This window comes from Aptenodytes patagonicus, chromosome 1, assembly GCF_965638725.1.
Source record: "Aptenodytes patagonicus chromosome 1, bAptPat1.pri.cur, whole genome shotgun sequence".
In the NCBI taxonomy this organism is placed as follows: domain Eukaryota; kingdom Metazoa; phylum Chordata; class Aves; order Sphenisciformes; family Spheniscidae; genus Aptenodytes; species Aptenodytes patagonicus.
This window is the reverse complement of record NC_134949.1, coordinates 157,833,990-157,856,539: the sequence shown is the minus strand read 5'-3', so window position 1 is coordinate 157,856,539 and position 22,550 is coordinate 157,833,990. Positions and strand designations below refer to the sequence as shown.

Here is a 22,550-nt window from a genome sequence, read left to right as displayed (position 1 = left end):
TCTTTTTCCAATGTAAAAGTATATGCAAAAGACACAAGATTTAAAGCTACACGGAGCTTCTCTGGCAGAGAGGTACAGTTACTGCTGGAAGAGATTTTGTCTTTTAGCAGCTGCAATTCTCTCTCAGTTTATGTATATTGACTCTGCTCTTCTGTTCAAACTTTGATATTTGCCATTTCAGTTCAAAAATTATGGAGGAAAACGAAATCAAACCCCGCTACAAAAACTTGAAGAACATTTACTTTGAAGTTGTATTTACACAATTACATCAAATATGCAAATCCTTTTCCACTCACAGATTATTGATCTGGAGAACTTCGGCAATTGATTGAGGGTTTTCTTTTTAATCTACTGTGTACATTCGTAAGTGTGCATGGGCAGGAAATACTGTTATTGTCTCTCACCTTTTTTTCTGGTTGTATATATGAAAACAGATGCAGTAATCAACCTGTGTAAGTTTTTAAGTCTAACACCTACCGATGATGGCTTAGGAAAATTAAAAAAAAAAAGAGGGAAAAAAAAAGAAAAACGACAAAGGAAAACATATGTAGTCAAGTTATTTTTTAACTACCAGAGAGCAAATGTCATCTGGAAACAGAAAAGGTCTTTATCATTGTATCGTTAGAACAACTAAACCGATGAGACAGAACAATTGACTAACAGGCTGACGGCTTCATGTGACGAGCTGTAATCAGGGGGTCACATCCATACCCATGTAGTGAAGACTGAGAACTCAGCCTCCTTAATTGAAATGCTTAACACAAACAAGCCTAATGCCAAAAACACTTGTATTAGTGAAAAATAATTCTTGCAGAGATTTTTATTTTAACTCTCCATTCTTTGTAATATCACTAATTTTCTTTCCTTGCCAGTTTTGTCCTTTTGTAATACAATCAACATCAGGACTTTTTTTTTCCCTTCTGTTTCAAATTACGCTTACAAATGAATAGTCTTGTTAGCTGGAGCTAACAAGCTTTTCTTTTTTTTTTTTTTTTTGAGTTGTTTGATCTCTGAACACCCCATTCCTCTTCACATATGGAATGGGAGAAATGTTGAAGGCAGTGCTTTATTGTTCACTGGTGGTATGGCCTAATTCTCATCCCCTTAGGGTTTGTCTGTACTAGGAAAGGAACCTAATCTTAGGACAAAGTTGGCCAGCCTCAGCCATAAACCTTCAAGGGGAGGGATCTGAGAAGCAAATATGGGGTTTGCTGTCTTCAACTGCTGGCAAAGCTGGGCCCAGGTATCACTCAGGAGGGCACCTGGTCCCAGTGCAACTCTCCTGAAAGAAAAATCCAATGACTTTGATGTTTTCACCTGTGCCGGAGCTGCAAAACCCGCAGAGCTGCAGCTTTCCACCACCTGTACAGCCTGGCCACCAAGGCGCAGGGGAAATGGGAGACTGGCTCCTTGCGGGTCCGTTCTGTTCCTTTTGACGCTTCTGAAGTCACCGTAGTAGGGTTTAAATGGCAATTATCCCCTTCATGTTGCACAGAGAAAGAGGTGATAACACTGAATTCCTGGAGGTAGGTTTAATTCATGAAGTATGTGCCTATGACCTTCCAGTGCTGTGCAATGATTACAGCTCCCAGTGCATCCTAAACAAAACTACAACAGATGCAAATAAATTGTCAGACTAAGGCCACGCAGCCTATAATCATCACCACTTCCCTGCCCCGGCAAAATAAAAGGAGAGAGAAATAGAACAGTTAAAGGCATTACAGAGAGCACAACAGCATAAAATATTTCATTTTATGTGTCTGAAGAGCAGTGGTTACTTACAGTGAGAATGACCAGATCGAAAATAAAAGTCTGGGAGAACTTTGCTATGACCATTTTCGGAAGGTTCAATCTCAGGAATTAATTTACTTCATGCTCTTCCTGGTTTAATAACTACCTACACTAACTGAAGTATCTACCTGTGGCTCCAGGAAACTTTAGAGTAACTTGCCTTATAGTATTCTGTATGTCCCCTGTAAATAAAAGACAGTAAAATAAAGAGCAGTCAGGCAATCCTCCACTGTCTAGGATATGCTCTGTTATTAGTGATTTGCAATATTTTCAGAGGTGGTTAATGTTTGATTACTGAAGTCATATGTAGACACCTTAGAGAGTGGCTTGACTTTGACTGCTGCTTCAGCTTCCATGACTTTTCAAGTGCACAGGTTTTCCATATGAAGTGTTGTTTCCTTAAGTCTGAAACCAAACCTTTCATGTAAGTACTTGAATACAGATTTACATTAATTTGAAAATTCCGACCTCTGCTTTCTAAATATCTAGGTCTTTATTTATGACTAGGTTTAGTTATAATCCAGTTTTCGATTACTTTGTCGGCCATAAACTGTCTACATTTATTGAACTTCAACTCAGTATAATTTATTTTTCACCTCATATTCCAGGCCGCTAGTTATTTATTTGCGTGTGTGCTTATCTTACTTCGCTCCCGTAAAACAGTCTCAATGATGGCACCCGCAGCTCGGCTGGCAGTGATGAGTATGCATTGCCATTCATAAATGGACCATGGCTGTGAGAAGGGGGATGCATCAGGAGAAAGCAAGCTGCGCTCAACGGCAAGAAATAGATACATATATACACAAAGACATTTTTAAAACGCTTCTTATTTCAGGATGACTCTGGTAGTCTGTTGTATATGCACTTTGGGTATTTTTATAATATGTCATTAAGTATTAAACAAACTTCAAAAAAAGCTGCTGCTAGCTATGAGCAGCAGTCCCTTGCATGGACCAGTAAGCTGACACCCACAGCAACATATGTCAGGAGCACATATGCTCTCCTACCGCACCAGATTTTATTCACTCACAAACACTTGCAAGGGGGCACGTTGTTAAAACCTCCCCTCCCTGCGCCCTCCTCCTCTCACAAATCTGGTAGTTTTGTTCGTCACTTCTTATTGTAAATCTGGCTTGAGACACGTGAACAACTGTAATGGTCCTGTTACATAAAGCAGAAAGGTTCTTTGAAACAACAAAAAATTATTTTATTGCCCAGCATTTGTTCACTATGAGGACAAAAGGCTGACTGCATGGCAGTTTAAGTTAAAGCTATCTTTTGAGCTAAAAAACCCTAAGCGTTCAAATGTGAATACAAGTTCAATTGTTCTTTTAAACAGTAAGTATGTTTTTAAAATGAAACTGTATTTAGACTCCAAGAAAGTTATAACTAAATTACAATTTTTGAATAAAAACATTTATAAAGCAAAAGCTGACCAAACTTCAGTGATAAACTTCTTTCCTAATGTCTTCAATATTACTTACAGCGTCTAGGAACATAAACCACTCTTTTGCACAGCTATATTACAGCCATCAGTCTTTTTTTGTGCTTAAAATAGAGTCGTTTCCATATGTTGTGCTGTAGCACCTTAGGATGTCTCTGCCTGAACTATATCTATGTCTTTATAGATTATGTAAGTGTCATCTATGCTGGAACCAGAATTAATAATGTGATCAGGATGCAAAACTGGATGTGCACAGGAATAACTGACATTGCAGTCATGGAGTACTGCTGGACTGGGAGAAAGCAGCAGCTACGAGTTCTGTTCCTTTTTGCTCACAGAAAAACAATATGAACTGAACTTCTGCAGAAGCTGGCATTTTTGGTTCCTCTTGTAGTGCAGGTGCACGAATTGGCACTTTCTTCTAAGCCACATCTAAAGAAAAATCTTGGCTCATAATGAATGTGCCAAATTATTAAATTTGATAATAGGCTTAAAATATGCATAAAGACTAACTCCCACCTAGGCATATGCAAAAGGCCATCACGTTCTAGCACCAGCCTTGATTTTGCCACGACAGGCACTACAGAACAAACAAAGTGGCCCCACTCCCATGCAGCTCAAAAGAAAATTCTGCACGTAGGCTCCGGAGCTGAAGGTGCTCACTCTTGTGCACAGGAGAGGCATATCTGTCTGTGTGTGTGCGCGCACGCGTGCGTGCACGGCGTGGGTAATACGCCATATCCTGATGTGGGGTAGAGCTGGGTGAAGCGTGACGATGATGCTGAAGGAAGAATGGATGACTTTCCTCCTTACCGTTCCTGTGGTACGTGCTGCTGCATGACTTCCCACCTTGGAAGGCTCTACTTCCTTTCACAGACAGGTGAAAAACATGAGGTGAACAATACCAAACGATTGAAAGATTGATTAGGCAGAAATACTTCAATGACTACATATTTCAGATGAAGGAAAAGAGAGAGAGGAGAGTTTGATAAAACTTGCTTATGGAGGAGACAAGCTGAAGCTTGTTAGACAAACTCCAGGCAGACAAAGCAGCACAGCTTGCCCGTGTTAACTGAAAGGCAGTGTAAGAAAAGCTATTGTTGACTTGCTGCAGCTTGCAAGGACTGCACAGAATTGCAATTGTCTGTAATTGGATTTGCCAGGGGGACTGCAAGAGTAAGCGTAAGCTGGGTAGCTGTGGACATGAAGGGAAGTGTTGAGCTACAGCACTGGCCGTTTACTAATTTTCCTCCATTGTCCAGCCGTGATGAGTAAATATATAGGTCGAGACCAAGGGTGATTCACTTCAGTTTTGTGAAGAACTGCTGAAAATTTAACAAATTACTTGTCTTTAATGTCCATTACATGAAGGTGAAATTTTCATCTATCGATATCTAGATGCTCTACTGCTATATTGCGGTTTCTGGAGCTCATAACTAATTCTTCTTAGAAGGAAGTCTGGGACAGAGAAGGGACCAGAGGCAAGATTTACGTAATCTGCCTGTCATTTACATAATACGAAAAGCAACTGAATTAACGAATTAGTGTATTTAAAACTCCATGAAAACACTTCTCCAGTTTGGAAAAAAAAGCAATTATGATAAATGAATCCATTTCCTTCCAACAAATGAGGTTTGAAAGAAGTTTTACCATTGTTAAAGAAAATTTCTTTTGAAGACATCTGCAACTCATACTTTGTGGCCGCTTTAAGAGTGTACATTTCTCATGCACTACATGCAGCCACGTTTTACGTTAGGTAATACTTTCTTTTCTTTTTAGAAAACATTTCTCTTAATTTGAAGAACATGTATATTGCTTTGTTCTTAGCCATGGAACATTTCTCAGACCATTCCAGACCGCTTAATTTCCTGTCAAGTTTACCTGGTGGGTTTAATTTCTCGTAACATTTACTAGGTCAAAAGAATGGCACGGTTAGTTCTCAGCTACTCTAGTTGCCAAACTAGCTTGTGGAGCCGTGTGCCGTGTGCACCTCACCAGATGACTGGGACAGTCTTTTGCCTTTAGGTCTGCTGAATTTAATTATCACCGGACTTTTTCCATAGACAGCTAGTACAAAGCAGGAGGGATTTCATACCCCCACCAAGTCAGAAGAAGTTTTTCAGTGTCTGTTGATAGTAGTGGTTTGCATAACCTACTTACCAATGATGTTAAAGATTATTTGAGAATGAAGAGAATGTTTTCTCCCAACCCTAATATTTTTACTCTGTTTTGGAATGCTATGCCAACACCATCCTGTATGAAAGCATTCCCATCAACAGCCTTATTCCCAGTAATATTCAGTATTGTCTGGTATTGTCAAAATATGTTAACTTATGACTTGGTTTACTGCTTTGAAAACCTGGTGTATGACACCATCTGAAAGGCCAATATTAAGTTCTAAACTTAACTGTAGAATTTAGACATGGAAACTGCTATTGGACAATCTCACGCCTCTGCCAGCGTGAAGTGTTCCTTTAAGTTCTTCATTTCACTGTTTTTGTGGATTTCCCCCCCTCCTCAGAATATAGATTTGGACTGACAGGGGGAATCATAAGAAACGTACTGCCCAGCTAGATTGCAGGAAATTCTAGTATTCCCTTTTATGATAGTACAGCTCCATGGAACAGAAAGGCATTCAACACTATTATTTGTCACCTCTCCTAGGTTTTTCTGTGGTGTCATGAGGGTTTGCCTACCATCGGAGTTTCACAATGACCCTGCTAGTGAAGGATGCTTGTGAGAAGCACTAATCTGATGAATCCGCCAGCTGGGACTTGGGGTCTTGCAGTTGCAAATAATGGAGCGGGGGTTGTAAACAGTTTGAGTCATCAACTGGATCCTGGAAAACCTTCTGCTACCCAGCACAGATCTGTAATAGGGGAATCTATATATGACAGTTGGCCCTGTGCGTGTGTCTGAAGATGCTTGGGTTTCTTCTAAGTCCATAACCGTTCAGGAGCTTTGACTTCTTCCCCTTCCTCTAGGTGCGATGCAAAAATGTATTCTGTAACACAATTTTGAACATGATAGAAATGCAATCAAGCTAAGTGAGGCTCTGTTTACTTGGGCCAAGCTATTGCTTTGACTGGACAAAGTAACTGTGGAAGTTTATGGCGTTTCTGTTCATATTGCAGGTGCGGGGGCTACCTCTGGCATTTCAGCCATTTTCCCAAGTACCTCTGGCACAAGCACTTTCTCGCCTTACCAGCATGCTCACAAAGGTAAGAACGCATTCACAGATTTCATTTAGCAGCTGTTTGTTTTGAAAATAGCATCAACAAAGTGCAACCAAACTGAAAACACCTATTGTGAATTTCATTGCTACTATTTCCAGATTTCTAAAACTGCTATGAAAAATAATTCAGAATGAATTTTTATTTCTTGGTTAATCAGCACCGCCTTTTTAGTCAGATGGACTTAAAATGGATTTGAACTGTACTCAGTAATGCCAGCAATAAATTTAGCTCATTATTTGTAGCCATACAGAAATGGCACTATGCCTCAGCAAAACTTAGCTTCAACTGGTGAAAACAATTTAATACACAAATATGGCTAGTCTCTTATTGAGCAGTATGCAAATAGTTTATCTTATTGATAAAACTATTGATAAGAAATAGTTTATCTTATTGATAAACAGTTCTCCAGCATGATTATTAGGTTTTAAAAATATGTGAACCTGAGAAGACACAACAGGAAAGATGATGCAGTTAATGAGGTACTGACAATGCTGATCTTCCTGGTGTTGTCTGGAAACACGATCATGAGGATCATGTTTTCAGAAAAATTAAAGTTTTCATGCATTTTAGCATATCTGTCATTTTCTGCATCCTTTTGTGCTTTTCAATTCTAGTCTTTTGCATCCAAATTCTGCTTCTGAATACTTTTTCACATACGTTATTTTAAATTCACCTTCTGGCCATGCTGCCTTTTAAGCCTCGGTTAGAAAAACATCATTCCTTCCACACAGGCATTGTGTTCTCCTTTTTGCTGCAAAGCTTTTGAGGCAGCCATAGTTATCAACAGTCATTTTAGCTCTCATCCTGGTTGGGTTTTGTTTTGTTTTTTTCTCTTCAATGCTGTTTCACAGAATATAGTGTTAGGAAAGTTGCTACTCTTGCTTACATATAACATCCTATATTATTAGCAGATAATATAATTTCCTACACCTTTGCATCTGATGGACCATATCGTCAAATATTTTTATGAATACTGTTAACTGGTTATTGCAGCATAAATGTCACGATTTTGAAAAACGGTTAGCAAGTTGGCCGTTGAGATATAACACTAAGTTTTTCAATGCTTAACAAGTAACCAAGACTCAGATCAACTAAACGAGTATGCAAAATCTAAGTGTAGAGCAGACTGCAAACTCTTAGCTGTTCTCTGATCCTGAGTTGCTCCTTTATGAAAATATTTTTCTGTTTATTCCAGCAGATCTTTCAGGACAAGGACATCTGGCTACAGCTCTTATAATTGCAATGTCTACCATCTTCATAATGGCTATTGCCATTGTCCTCATCATCATGTTTTACATTGTGAAAACAAAACCTTCTGCTCAAGGTAATTGTTCAGCACATGAAATTTTAGCTGCAAATGCTATTTTTAGATAGCTTCTGAGAATAATTAGTGTTATATTTTTATATTCTAGCCTGTTGCAAGAGCCACTCAGTAAAAAATGTCGAAGCTCAGGCTAACACACAAGAAGAGAAGAAAGAAGTGCAAGGTATAAGTTGCTTTAGTTTTGCTTTTTCTGTCCGAGACAACGTTGGGCTTAAATACTCTTAATGCATTTCTCTTAATTACAATTTCTCCTTTGAATTGTATAAAATCCACATCAGTTCACTAAAGAATTGTGTATAATAGTTCTTGTACTTCCAGAATGTCACTTAATCCTCCGATAGCGATTGAAAAGGTAGCAGAGAGATTTATGTTTGCAGTAAGTTTGCCAGCAGAACCAGCTCCTGAGACAAAACACTGGTTTGGAAACTCATTGCCAATTTAAATTTCTCTAATTGTTGATCTACAGATAATGTTGTGATATTCTCTGAGAAAGAAGAGTTTGAAAAACTTACAGCAACTCCAGCTAAGGCTGTTAAAAGGTAAGTAAAAGCTAAACATACTTCCAGTTTGACTGAAGTGGGGGAGGGACGTAGTCACCATTCATCCTGGTACAGAGGAATACACGAAGAATAAAATAGAAGTAATTAGCACCAAGATTTTCAAGTCTATCAGGCCAAGGAATAACCTGTCAATGGGAAAGTCGCAGCTGTTAAGTGTTTCTGGCAGAGCTAAGGTGACCACGGCCACCTTATCTTAAAACCTTACCTTGAGCACTACGTGCTCCGGGTCACAGCCCACTCAGACCCCTGTGCTGCCCCTGTGCTTTCAGCCTTTTACAGCGAGAACTGGGAATTAGACGGGTATGCTGGCAGTTTGCTGCAGCAGGGAAAAGACTAGATGCCGTAGCAGGCTTTTCCTCCTCCGGTTTCTAAGAGAGGATGACAGACGTTACCAAAGAGAAACCTGTGTCCTCCCCACTCCCTCCGTGACCAGTTCATCAGCTCTTGGGACTCCAACTCCTCTTTTGAGAGGTCCATTTCTGGGACCTGAGTGCTGCTCTCGCATACATGCCCTTAGTAAGGTTCCCCTTCACTTCCAGGCAGGAGGAGCAAAAATAGCTGCTCTGGGTCTTAAGGAAACTCCTTGTCCATAGCATCATCTGGGTGGCACAGTGTGATAGTTTCTTCACCTTGTGTCTGCCTGGCGGCCAAACCTGGCTGGGTAACATGATTAAGGTGGGCTAAACACTGTCCTCAGTGGAAAATCCCTCTATAAAAGGATTCTTGCAAGATATGCGTGACTGTGTAACTTGGTGGACATTGTACATACATCCTGGGCAGGTGAATGCAGTTACATTCATGGGATTTCGGAGGAAAGGCATTTTAAAAAATGGAAAACACTTTTATTCCATTACTCTAGGACAGCAAAAAAGAGATGATTGGAGTCAACCCATGCGTCAACCCACTCAGATAACCATATCTTTTATTTTACAGTGAAAATGATGCATCTTCTGAGAATGAACGACTTTTAAGTCGTAGTATGGATAGTGATGAAGAAGCTGCAGTTGACAAACAAGGGACTCCAGAGAGATGCTTGTTATCTTTAGTGCATTTGGCCAGAGATAAATCTTCTACAAGCAATAAATCAACTGGGGTAAGGCTATTTTGAGATTTAAAAATTGAGAGGATTTTTCTGTGTTGTTTCTTCTTTTGAGAAAGCAATATACAAGCTATCACCCCCAAAAATGCATTATAGTGCAGACCAGACTAATTTGCAAGAGCTTCACCAGACAAATTTATTATAGAATCTCCTTTGCATAGTGGCATATATATATATATATGTATAAAATCTCATAGAATCATTGAATAGTTTGGGTTGTTCAGGGCTGAAAACCAAATTTCCTCCAAGAGTAATAACTTCGCTTTTTTGAGTACTATATTTTATAGTCTAAAGACATAAAAAACAAATAACAGCAAAACCCCAATATAGCTAATGCTAATATAACTAACCCTGATGCTACATTTACCACAGAAAATCCAAGACAGAAAAATAATGCAACAGCGTGGCTGGCTTCGTACGACAGTGTAGCATCTGAATGCCTCAACCCAGTAGCATCGGTATTTCCATGCCACAGACTTTTCAATAATATCCAGTGTTGTGCTTGGTTTTCGTGTATAATTTTGAAAAACACACACGTGCTTTGAAGGTCACTCCTGTGCTCTGAAGGACACCGTAAACCCACTGTCTGTTTTGCTGTGGAAAGCCTTCACTTCTTCCTGCTGAGCGTGTGCTGTTCAGGGCGTTTTATCTCACTTGGAGTATTTCAAGGCATAGTTAAGGCCACACCTCGCCCACACAACTTTTTAGTTTATATTAACATGAAACTATCCTTAAAAAGAAAGTGTCTGCTCAGATATTCTTTATGTTTTTAGTACTTCAAAAATAATTTTAAAATGGCAATACCTAGGGCAAAATCGCGTTATTAATAGCAAACATAATATAGCTTTTAAGAACAAAAAGGTTTGAAAATGCATCTTTTCATGTTTTAAATTGTTGAGGTGGTTCAGATCAACCTTTCTAAAATAGCTCATTTTTCAGCTGAGACCAGACACATGAAGTCTCAACACGAGAGAAATGTTTTTCTAGTTGTAGATAGTTATGACCATCTGAAAATAAATTACTACTCCAATGCTCACATTTTAAAATTCAGTTTTCTGAGGTCTCTCTAAATATCCAACTTTATCATACTTCTGTATGCGCTGGCTTGAAATTGGATAATACAAGTTGGGTATGCATGAAATCAGAACGTTTAATAATAAGTGGCTTCCCTTCTAAAGGCTGTATGCAATAGATAAATTCTCCAGAGTGATTTAGATAGATAGCTCGTAAGCACATCTGAAGCATGAACTGTTTCTTCCAGATCTTCTGTTCTAATATACTCCTCATGGCTGAAGCCTGCTGACAAGGCTGAAGACAAAGTTTTCAATGAAAGTGCAGACTACATCAAGATCCTCTGCTCCATACCTAAGATTTCACAGTTAAGCCAGTTGCCAGAAATTAGAAAAGAAGTCATTTGCTTCAGGCTGGAGATTAAGTAACATTTCTAGCACAGGAAAGAGCCTTAAGTAGCTGTTGGATGAGGGTAAAGAAAGTTGAATGCCTGCTCTTATCCAAGCCTGCTCCTTCCTCGTTAAAACAAAAACCATTATGCAATGAGCTACCACATGGAGGATCGGCAGGCTCAACTTGACCTGCTTGCTTTCATCATAAGCTTTACAAATCCCCCATCTTCTGGCTCTGGTAAAAAGAGCATCCTGCATAATTCTTCATGGGCATGGAATTATTTAACCTCCCTCCTTCCCTAAAAACGAGAGGAGAATGAAAATAAGCATCCAATAGTTTGCTTAGGAGGAGTTTTAATAAATCCTATTAAAAGAAAATTTTCTGTTTACAAGGTTCCGAAACAGCTAGTCCAAGCCTACAATAGCAACACAACCAATTAAGCACATGTAAATTATACCAAGAATATGTGAACGACAGTCGATGTCTGCATTGCATTGCCCTGCCATACAACGTACTTGCACAGCATCTGCGCCTGCGAGACAGGCTTCATTCGGGTAGAGCAGCCACTTTGTGGTCTCCAGCTGCAAGTCTGTTAATCCAGGTTATTGATGTGCCGTGCCCTTTAGAGCCCAATAAAATGAGGAAAATCCTTCCACAAAACAAAATAGTGAAAGCAGAGCTTTTTTCTAGCCCGGTTTGCAGCAGAAAGTGGCGAATTTCTGGAGATAATGCTAGAGTCCTATCAAGAAGACAGCTTTTCAGAAAGCTCAGTCCTGAGGAGAGCAGGCAGAGGGATGACTATTCCAGTCCCTGAGAACTCATGACATTTTGACATTTGTTTTCACTCCACATTGGATCCAAAGCCAAACCTTGAGAATATTTTTGCTAAATGAAACTATATCAAAAGGTCCATTTTCAGCTTGGAAAACATCAGGTTTTCAGTCCGAGTTTCTTTCTTGTCAAAAATGACTAGAGCGCCCTGGACCTCGGATTTTACCTGTCCAACGCTTCACTGATTTTTTTTCTTTATCTGTCTGTAAAATGTTTCAGGTTCAACCAGGCTATATATCATGGAAGAAAATACCTTTAATTAGTAACGCACTAAGCAGTTCTATGTCAAATGACAGAAAGGAAGATCCCCTCCTCTACAGTCCTCTTAGATTACTGGAAGAAGGCAATTTCAGTCTGAATTTAATTCCCTGCGGCCAGTCCTGTCCTGGTTTACCTGGACATCCCTGCATTAATTGCCTGTGTGCGTGGTATTGAATTTGTCTTCATTGTCGGGAGTTTGCTTCAGTCTGAAAGAGAGATAAAATATACAAACACTTGGAGCAGAAAAGTAATTGATCTAAAAAAAAATACTAGAAGATGGAAAGAAAGATGTCTAGCAGTGGAAAGTGAAATCAGAAATAGGTTTGTGCTTCACGGAATAATTGCTGTGTCCTTTTCTTTAAGTCTTCAAAAGGGACCCTTGAGGACATTATGTGGTAACCCCCAGTGCCATGAAATGAGGATCTCCCACAGGTTTTTCACTGCTGTCTGCTAATTGTTTACTCCCATGACTGAAAAATTAATGAAATAAAAATCTTCTCATTTAGATTCAAAGTCGAAGGAAAAAGATACTTGACGTGTATGCTAATGTATGCGACGTTGCAGAAGGTGAGTGTACAAAACTTGCACCTGTACTAACAGCCCAAAATTAGATCACAGGCGTTTGCTATAAAATAAGAAAGGCCTTATGGCCTTCCAATGGAAAGGAGAAAGTCCCAAACCAGGAAAGACGCTCTGTCGGCAGATTTGTACGCACTTGCCAGGAAGCACCGTGGTGCCCTGACCCCAGAGCTGCCCGGGCTGGGCTGGGGCTGGAGCACGCCACAGCTTCTCTCCAGGCGTGTGCACGGCCTTCCTTCCTGCGGAGAGCAGGGAGGGTAGTGTTGGGTCGTGTTGGGACACGCGCACAGACCGAGTTGCAGAGAAGCACTCTCGCATTCCCCATCTAGAGGAAACCCGTTTGATTTATTTGTTTAGTCCCTTGGATAACAGATAGAAATTAGTTCCAAATATGAAAGTGTGATTTGGGGAGGGTCAGGATTGTGTTTCAGACACAAGTCTCGACCTACTCTGCTTCTCTAAATGCTGTCCCACTTCTCACGACAGAAAGTGGAGTTTCCAAGTCAGTCAGTGTTTTAAGTGTTTTAACCCTCTTTACCACTTGCCTACCTGGCCTGTTTTGGCAGAAGAGACATGAATTAATTTCCCTGCAGAACAGAAGACATGTCTGCATTTACTCCCCCCACACACACACTTTGTGTGCATGTGTGTGCGTGCGCTTTGGAGTTTTCTGTGGTTCAGGGAGGTGTATCTCCCACCAAATTACTGCTGTTGAGTATGAAGCAGGAAAACTACAGAAGCGGAAGACTGGTTTTGGAACAATGCTGTAGCTGATTCTCTCCTCTATTCTGTGACCATGAATACATAGAAAAAATGTCGAGGAAAAAATAGCTTTCTCCCCACAGGATGAATGTTAAATCCTCTCCGGAGATTCAGTGATAGTAATGACAATCGAGCACTTGCAGGGACTTTCATGCTTGCAAGCATCTGGCATCATTGCTTCACCTCCTCGCATTCCTACAAGGGCAACTTTCAGTTACAGAGATGTTACAGCAGCTGCTGGTGACAGACTCAGGGAAGGGTCAGAGCTGTCTCTTGAGCTCAAACACTGTGCCCGACGTGCAGAGGTGTATTAATGGAGCTGCTCGCTAGGGATATGGTTGCAATATACTTTTTCTAACAGCTAGTAAAGTGTTGAAGGAAGGGGCAGTGCCATGGGAATTCATACAACCCATCTAATACTTCTTTCCCAGACAACTTTTTACCCTAATTATTGTACCCTACTGTCACTAGGAAGAATTAATTTGGTAATATACAGTAATAACTTTGGAGCTAGACATTGACTATCACTTAAAGACTTTAGCTGTCCTTATTGCTAACAGTATATACTGTAGTACTTTAATAAATGTCTTGAATAGTCAAGACTCGTGCGCAGAGCCATCTGACAATAAACACCTCACTTACTTTGCAGGTCTGAGCCCTACGGAGCTGCCATTTGATTGCCTGGAGAAGACCAGCCGAATGCTCAGCTCGACCTACAACACAGAAAAAGCCATAGTGAAAACGTGGCGCCACCTTGCCGAGAGCTTTGGACTGAAGAGAGATGAGATAGGTGGTATGACAGATGGCATGCAGCTATTTGATCGCATCAGCACAGCAGGTTACAGCATCCCAGAACTGCTAACCAAACTGGTGCAAATCGAGCGGTTGGATGCTGTTGAGTCCTTGTGTGCGGATATTCTGGAGTGGGCACAAGCAATGCCTGCTCCTGAACCAGCAGGGACATCCTGACACGCCTGCCTGGGACCCGCGCTTCCACATCACCTGCAGGAACCATGATTCCAGCAAGCACCATGTCAAAGACTTCGGACAAAAGACCATTGATGTTTCTTCTACATAATCGCTCCCGATAACCAACGGGAAGCTATTCTCTTTGACTTCTAAAAAAAGTGAAGTTACACATCTACCAAAACAAGAGCAGAAATCTCCCAAGAAGCTTGGTATGAAACATGTCATTAAACAAAACGATCACGTTAAACAGTTACTGATAAGAAGTGGACACACAAACATCCACTTTGCGGTCTGTGTATATGTGCAGATAAGCCTGCTGATACCCTTCCTGCCTGGCCTTCAGGAAAGCCATTGAATTGCTCTCTGAAAATATTCCTGTCTCTTAGGGCTTCTTTGTTCAACCGTTTCATAGTTAGTCAAAAGCAGTACCACAGCTACGGTATCAATTAATACTCGAGGCACATACATTTCTATCGGCTCTAACACATTTAATATGTAACCAGTTTCATTTTCTATACTTACTATGGGTTTGTTGAATCTAGAAGTATGTGCATAGGTGTATATACACAGTCCTCAGATTAACTAACTATACTATATGAAAAAAGAGCCAACATAATTTACAGATTGAAGTGCTTCAAAACGCTGTACATAATGCACGTAAATGCATTCTTGCTCCATACTGACATTTCAGAAATTGTAAATTCAAACTGCCGACTTGCTGAGGACAAGCTGGTCAGCGAGTGGGCAGTAAAAGCGGGCAGTCACTCCTTGTAAGTTGAGAGCAACAAGTTCTTCTCTTCTTTGCCGTTACAAAATAAGAAGCAATGAAAACAGCTTGGCCACTACCATGAAAAATGTATTTTTTCAGTAGTGACATCTATATATCAAATTACATTCCAAGCAGAGCAATTTCAGACAACAGTGGTGCACATTTGACACTAAGAGCAAAACCAGTAGATTTCTTTAGAGGCACTTGAAATGCAGCGGAAAAGTGTTTTTTAAATGCTATACTCTTGTAAACATAGACCATAAGCACAGAATCCGCAGATGAAAACCAACTCCTCTGGAAGGTAAATTATTATTGTGAGTTTGTGTACAACAAAAATTGACCTTATTTTTTTCCTTTTAACTAATCTCTGATTTTCATGGTTAAAAGTTCTCTAAAACTTGTTCAGACCACAAATCAGTACCTGTTCAGACCACAAATCAGTAGCTGTTACCAAACCTATTTGCTTAGTTTATAGCTAAAATGAGTGATGACAGATTTCAACAAGTGCAACCACTAAATTAAGAGTGTCAGTTACAAAGCAATACTTTTTAAATTCCAAAATGCATGACTGAACAAAATGCTATAAATAATATTAACTATTACCCTGAAGTTAACAGCCAGTATTCCATCACTTAGTAACTAGATCTTATCTATGATAGTATCATAATTGTGCGGAACATTTAGTATCACCCTTTAACGTCTGTATCTAGTATCTTTTCAGCACTTGATTTGTATAGCAGAGGAAGTACATACTGCAACATAAAACCTATCCCTCCCATTATTCTTCTTCCACCATTTCTTTCGTATCATAACACATGCTTCGTTAATTTGCATATGCCCAATTCGATGAGAATTTTGACTTTTAACGAAGCAGCAAGCGGTATTTATTTGAACATTTAACTAGCTAATTGATGTTTAATTTAGGGGTGAAATTCTTGCTGTCTTGAAATCAATGACAAATTCATACAGATTTCAACAGGCTTCAATAAGATTTCTAGATCTGCTGTCAACTCAGCCATCTTCAACAGGATTTTCAAGACCCTGAATTTGCAGTTTAGTACTATTGCTACCAGGACAAAAAAGGGAAAGAAAGAGAAAGAAAACGGAAAGATTCTGTTTTCCTTGTGCCAGTGTGTAACTACAGTGTTATTCAGTGGACTGCCTCCTATATTTCATGTCTCATTTAATAGTACACGCCATTTATTTGTTTAAAAGAAGATACAGGAATCCTCTTTTTTATGTTTATTGGGCCATGAAAAGTTAGGGTCTTGAAATCGATGGTGCCAATGTGAACACAGACTATTTAACATTATTTTATTTAGTATACAGTATTTTTATTGTTACACAAAAGATGTACAGGAATGAAAAAATTTCCTGTAGATCTTGCCAAAGCTTACTTTCTAATAATTTTTTTTTAATGCTGTATATATAACTTATTATATTGTAAAGTATGAACATAAAATATGCCAATAAAAGAAAGAGGTCAAACAGTTGTATTAGCCATTTCTTTGATTAAATCATGTATTGCCTTATGAATCTGTAATTGAATGAATTAGCCAAGGGCTGGCAGGCACATTCCTGCGGTATGGGAGTGTCTAGGTAACATATGTGAAGGAATCTTTGCATTCCTGTAGGATACTACTTCTCTGCATCACACTTTGGAAACTTTTGAAGCAGAAACCATTCTTCCTTTGTCAACATAGTTTTGGTTCAATATTTCACCTTGTAGGTGCTACGAAAATGCCAAACTCCTAGTAACTCCTTGGAGAAACCGTTTGTAAGTTATTATGTATGTACTGAGAGCTGGTACAGACTGTGAGGCTGGTGAGTAATCTCACAGTAGCAATACTCTCTCATTAACGTGTTTTCATTTTGCGTTCCTAAATTAGCAGTACTACACCACATTATCAGAGATCTTAACTGGCAGCTTTCACTGCATGACAGGATAATTATGTTCATCCGATTTTAGGCTGTACTGGTGACACCACCAGCAGAACCGCTAGCTTCTACAAAAAACAGAGCACCGAGTTGCATTTCCCCCAGACTCTGATGACTAGGCTAAGACATTCAGAGTTTTTCATGCAGATCAAACATTTTCTAAATGGAAGAAACACTGTCCTACTTTAAAAACAGTTTGGGATTTTGTTTATTTGGATTCATTTGTTGGTTTCAGCACGATGAATACATTCTTGTTCCACCAACGATTAAAGGAGAGAAAGGCTCCAGAAACTGCAGCAAAAGCTTTGAGTTTGCCAGATGGTTGGGAGGAACTGACGTTCGGAGTTTCACTTTACTGCCTTTTTACTCCCCGCACTGTATGTGCAGGAGTTAACATAGCGTGAAGCACACTCCAACAGGCGCTGCTGCATCCAAACAGATTGCTGTCTGAAAGGCTCGAGCATTCTCTGCTTTAATGTGCTTATGGACAGCCACCCAAAGGAGAAACTTTGGCTTCTTAGGTTTAACTTGACAAAGCACAAACTCAGATCTGCATAAAATACCCACGTCCTTCCATTGTGCAAAATAATGAAGCAAAACACAGAAATATCAAAAACAAACCACCTGACGGCTTCTGTGGGATGTCGTCTTTGTTTCAATTTTTCCTTCTTTTTTTTTTTCAATGTTTGATTCATGTGCAGTGCTTCCAGCACACTGGGATGTACCTATGCAACTACAGGTGTCTGCAGTGAGATTCATCTTGCGCTAAAGCAGACATCTAAAATAATCAAGATGGGTTGCATCCTCAAACCATAGGCTATAGTGTCTCTAGACTATAAAGAGAACCTGGAGTGACAAGCTTTGATGCAAACATTTATTCTACAGTTGTCAAAGGTTAGATGAGTTGACTTTTACCAAGTAGCCAATGAATTTCAGGTGTGTGACTGTATTTCAGCTCGGTAACATCTCTGAAATAGCTGCAGCCAGCAAGCGTAGAATGAAGATGAACATGAAACTATTATAAATTATGTTAATTGGTGTTCTGTTTTGGGGAATTGTTGGATCAGATGAATCTGTACTTAAGGTTAATTTCTCTGGCATTGTGTAATAATGTTCTTAGTATTTACAGCAACTTCAGCTCATATAAGGTTAGAGTAAAGTTATGATTGACTCTGCTATCCTAAATATGATAAGGAATTTGTAACAAGAGGTTAAACAGAAGTTTCCGAATTTTCATATAAGAATGTTAAAGCTTTTAACCTGTTGCAGTGACTTTACCTCAAATGTAAGCACATTTCTTACCACACAATCTGAAACCAAATTCACTTCAACAATCCAAACTCTGAAGCAAACATGACCACCCTTGCTTAGAAGTGGCTCTTCACCTCTCTGGCAAGCAATTGATCAACTACAGACTGTCTTCTTCAGAGCAAAATATCAATCCTGCTTTCGGTGTGGAGAAGCCAATTTATATTTTTGCTTTTCGAAAAGACTTTTTTTTTCAGCTCCTGACAGCACTTCTTTAGGAAACGCTCATTATCTTGGTCTGAGCTTTTTAACGTAATGCTGAAAGACCAGACTGAACAGGGGAAAAAAATAGTTACTTACATTAGTGTATGTGCTCAGGTACAGTGATTTTAACTCGACTAACCATAAAATGTCTTTACACAGCTACAGATCCACTTTGATCATCCCTGGAAGTTTGTTGTCTTACTCATCACAACAAATGCCACACAATCTAGGCGCGTCCTAGCGATAAAAAAAGATAACAAAAAAATCCCAGTTACATTGCAATATTGTATTCCTTTAAAAGGCTGCCTTTTCACAGCAGAGTGGAAATGCCACTGTTTTACCTTGTCCTGATTGCCACAAAGGCTTTTCCTCTGGACAGAGGAAAAATTGTGCCTTCCTTCAGAGCAAAGGAGCATGCCAGCAGCAAGAGGGGCTTCGAGAAGGCAAGGTGGGAAAGGCTGGGAGGCAAAGTGAGAAAGCAGAGACTCTGCAGCACAGCAGGGAACGGGAGACCACTGGTAAGGGCAGGGGCGGGTACAGGACAAGGCCTCAAATAGTTGTGATGTAAATTAGATGAATGTTTATGGGTATTAGGGGAGACACACGGAATTTGCTGCAAACAGAAAGTTATGAGAGTTAGAATAAAATTTAAGACCCAACCCCTAAGGAAATGAGCGAGTCAGGGAGAAAATTATCGACAAGATAATTTATTTCCTTTTTGATGTGCTTTTTTTTTTTTCTTAAAAGATAATTGTTCTTCTTTATACTCTGATAAAACCCAGCTTTCAAGTTGAAAAGACCCTTTAAGTCCTTGGAAATGCTTACTTAAAATAAAAAATTTAAGAGAGTCATACAAAGCTCTGGTCAACTCAAGGTTTTGCCGCAAGGACTTCTACAGCCCATGTCACGGCCATTATAAAAATAGCATTAGGGCGTTTTTCTTTTGTTTTATATCAGCAGGCCCTACTAGAGAGAGCACTTAACTGTGTGTCTACAGATAAACCTATTCCCAGCTCCGTCACTAGCCTTTTGGGTGACTTTGTGGAAAGCTCCTCCCGGGCAAGATTAATACTTACTACCTTGCAAGACCTTTCCCACCTAATCCCAGCTTCCTAGCCTGACCAGTATCGTCCCAGTTTTTCCTTAGAGAAACTTGCCGGACTTTGCAGACTCGCTCTAATCTTAGGTTGCGGTCAGGAGCTGCCCTCTACATGGTGTTTGATACCTGATGGTCCCGGTCTGATGACATTAATAAAAAGAAATGACAGAGGTAAGATGGGCTGAAAAGGATGCGTCTCTGCTTTGCAGCATAAAGCAACAACAGCTGACTGCCTCCATATGCTATAATTTGGGATCATTAATCCATTATCCATGAACAAAAAGGTAACGTGCGCAAATGCCGAGCAGTATGGGTTGGAGGATGAGCTGAAAAGGCATGCCAGCTTCATTTCTCCCCGTTGAACTCAAAGTCTCATACAGTTTAGAAGTCCTGCTTTGTTATAAGGAGGGTGTATTTAAGAGGTGGGAAAAAAACGTTACTGTTGCAGGTGAAAATCATGACCCAGAGGTAAACCAATGACTCCTGTGTGCAGAAGTCGTTCTTCTGCAAGCAACCTCTATACTTCTCTGTGATAATGAAAAGCAAAGAGAGCTCATGCCCTTGTTATGTATTGGATAGGCTTCCTAGTGCATGTTCCAGTAAATATATTAATGTAAACAGGGTAAGAATGCACTATCTGTCTATATCTAGTTCTAGACATATAACGTTGCATATATATTCTATCTCCCCTACACCCAAATAAGCTCTTTTGATTATTTATTGTGATATGATTTATAATGCATAGCACCTGTTACCTCAGGCATTAATTTATCACTATCAACCACTCTTCAAGGACAGAAAAATGTTGATTCCTTTTTGCCAGTGTTCTGTGAAACTAGACTGTCTGAATACTTATATTATGGAAGAATGATAAGAAGCCTTTGCACGCTCTGCTGCAGAAGACGTCAGTGATTAGCTGTTATACAGGTCACACACAGGCATCTCATTTGTCCAACACCTTTTATTAAAAAAAAAAGGGAATTCATTTTTTTATAGTTGGTGAGAGAGGCTGCTTTAAAAACGAGCTTGTAATAGGATTCAAATTAGTATTGCAAGACAGTTCAGGAATACACAATGATTTTCTAATTTAATCCACCACATAGAAGTAAATGAAAAATCAGGAGGAGGTTACACTGAAGACCGATTAGTAGAAAGGCAACTGAAATGGGAAGGAAGTAGAGTTAGGCATCTGTTTCTGGAATTTGGCCTTAGTGTGCAAGGCTGCCGTGAAAAAAAAATCACAGTCACACTTCAATGTGGAGGAGGACATCAAACTGCTACATTTTGGGAAGGACCATGGAACAGAGAAATTCTGTTTATTTGCATTTCTTATATAAATAGCTCTTGAATCCACATACTAGAATACTATTTCTTCTGAGGGACAAAAACCAGTCTGGCAGCACTAGTTATCTCCGACCTTCTTCAAAGGCACACTGCTTTTCCAAAAAGCTGATGTGTGGGTGGAACATTATGCTCCTGTTGAACTCCTGTACCACATGATACTTTTTCATTCCTGTAAGTTGGACAGATTATCTTTATTTCTTTTCTCCATAACTAACTGCACTGAGGATGCCATTTTATGGAGCTGAAGATGACCTTAAAGTAAACTTATTAACAGGAATGTTATCCTATGCTGAGCTTTCATAGCTACTGTTGTTAGCAGTGTCCTGGCCGCTGAGTTCACAGCCCTTGCTTGTGTACGTCTACCAGAGCAGTTACTTACCATTAAGTTGCAGTGATCAGAGGCATGTGGTATATTCAGGGAAATATTCCTTGGGATCATTCTAAATATCCTTTGGTAATGGGCACAGAGAGAATTGTTTTTGGAAAAAAAAAAAAAAAAAAAAGGCTTCTCAGATCCCTTTTTCTCAGGTAATTCAGTGTGACTTTAGAGATCGGAATGTCTTGTGAGTTATGTCCTCTTAAATTTCAACTCAGGACCATTCACTCAAAAAAAGTAGCTACAAGCAAGTAAACCGTAAGTGGTTTTGTTCGAAGTTATCTCTTCTAGAAGTGATCAGGCAGTCATAAATATACTTGATTTCAAAATTATGTGAAAACCAGAAGTCTAATAAACAGGAATGTTCCTAACCATGGTCAGAAGACGGCATTAAAGGCTTTCATCAGCCCAAAACGCATCTATTTTTGACAATGGCTAGTGGTGGTTTTGACACGGCACACTACCACTGTCAGTATAACACATAAAGGCGCCTTTGCCCATCACAGCGTTTCTCAGGGGGACGTCAAAGGTAGGATCACAACACTGCACAGCACTACTACTTTTAAAATAATTTTTGTGAATTTCAAGACCATGTGAGCATTGCATCATTAAGAGGAGCACAAGGGGTCACTGCTTTGCCACCGCAGTTCCTCTAACCATTTGGAAAGTGGAGGACTACCAAATTGTTTCATAGGTCAAATTTTCAGACTTTCTAGACTAAATTTAAATACGTTATCCTGGAGATAAATGCTTTCTATCAGACCATAAATCCCTGAAGCCGTAGAAGTCTTAGGTGAAAAATTCAGTGTATAAATTAAAGGATCCACTGTTGTAGCTCTGAATCATGAGCTCTGCTTACAGCCCCTTTTAAATCTGGTCTGGTAAATTAAATCATATATTTTAGACATTGATGCTGATCATGAATAAAAGGTCTTCAGAAACATGTTGCCTTTAGCGTACCTTCACCTTTCAGGTTAATTTATCTGCCAGAAGAAATTTTTTCCCATAATATATTAAATTCAGTTATGTAACATCAAAAAAGATGCAAGCCAGTCAAGTTCAGGAGAACTGGAAGGTAACTGTGAAATCCCGCTTTAAGAGACAGACCTTTTTTCAGCTGGTGAAAGTCACAAATATGAAGAAACAGAGCACAACTGTGCAGGCTGGGTAATGTTAGCCTACTTTATTTCGATCTGTCAAGCTTCTGCAAATACAACTGTCCCCTGTCCAGGGAACGATCTTTCTTACAGAT

General features: G+C 39.6%; 1 protein-coding gene across 1 annotated transcript in view; it reads left to right on the top strand.

The window, feature by feature from the left end:
• The window catches only part of EDAR (ectodysplasin A receptor), a 71,635-nt gene extending 57,011 nt beyond the window's left edge, over positions 1 to 14,624 (top strand). The window contains exons 6-12 of the mRNA XM_076328916.1: positions 6,370 to 6,456; positions 7,667 to 7,795; positions 7,884 to 7,958; positions 8,262 to 8,334; positions 9,289 to 9,448; positions 12,457 to 12,517; positions 13,941 to 14,624. Of these exons, the coding sequence (XP_076185031.1) occupies positions 6,370 to 6,456; positions 7,667 to 7,795; positions 7,884 to 7,958; positions 8,262 to 8,334; positions 9,289 to 9,448; positions 12,457 to 12,517; positions 13,941 to 14,260 (905 nt within the window). The 3' untranslated portion in view covers positions 14,261 to 14,624. The remainder of the gene's footprint in view (positions 1 to 6,369; positions 6,457 to 7,666; positions 7,796 to 7,883; positions 7,959 to 8,261; positions 8,335 to 9,288; positions 9,449 to 12,456; positions 12,518 to 13,940) is intronic.
• The last annotated feature ends 7,926 nt before the right edge of the window (positions 14,625 to 22,550 follow it).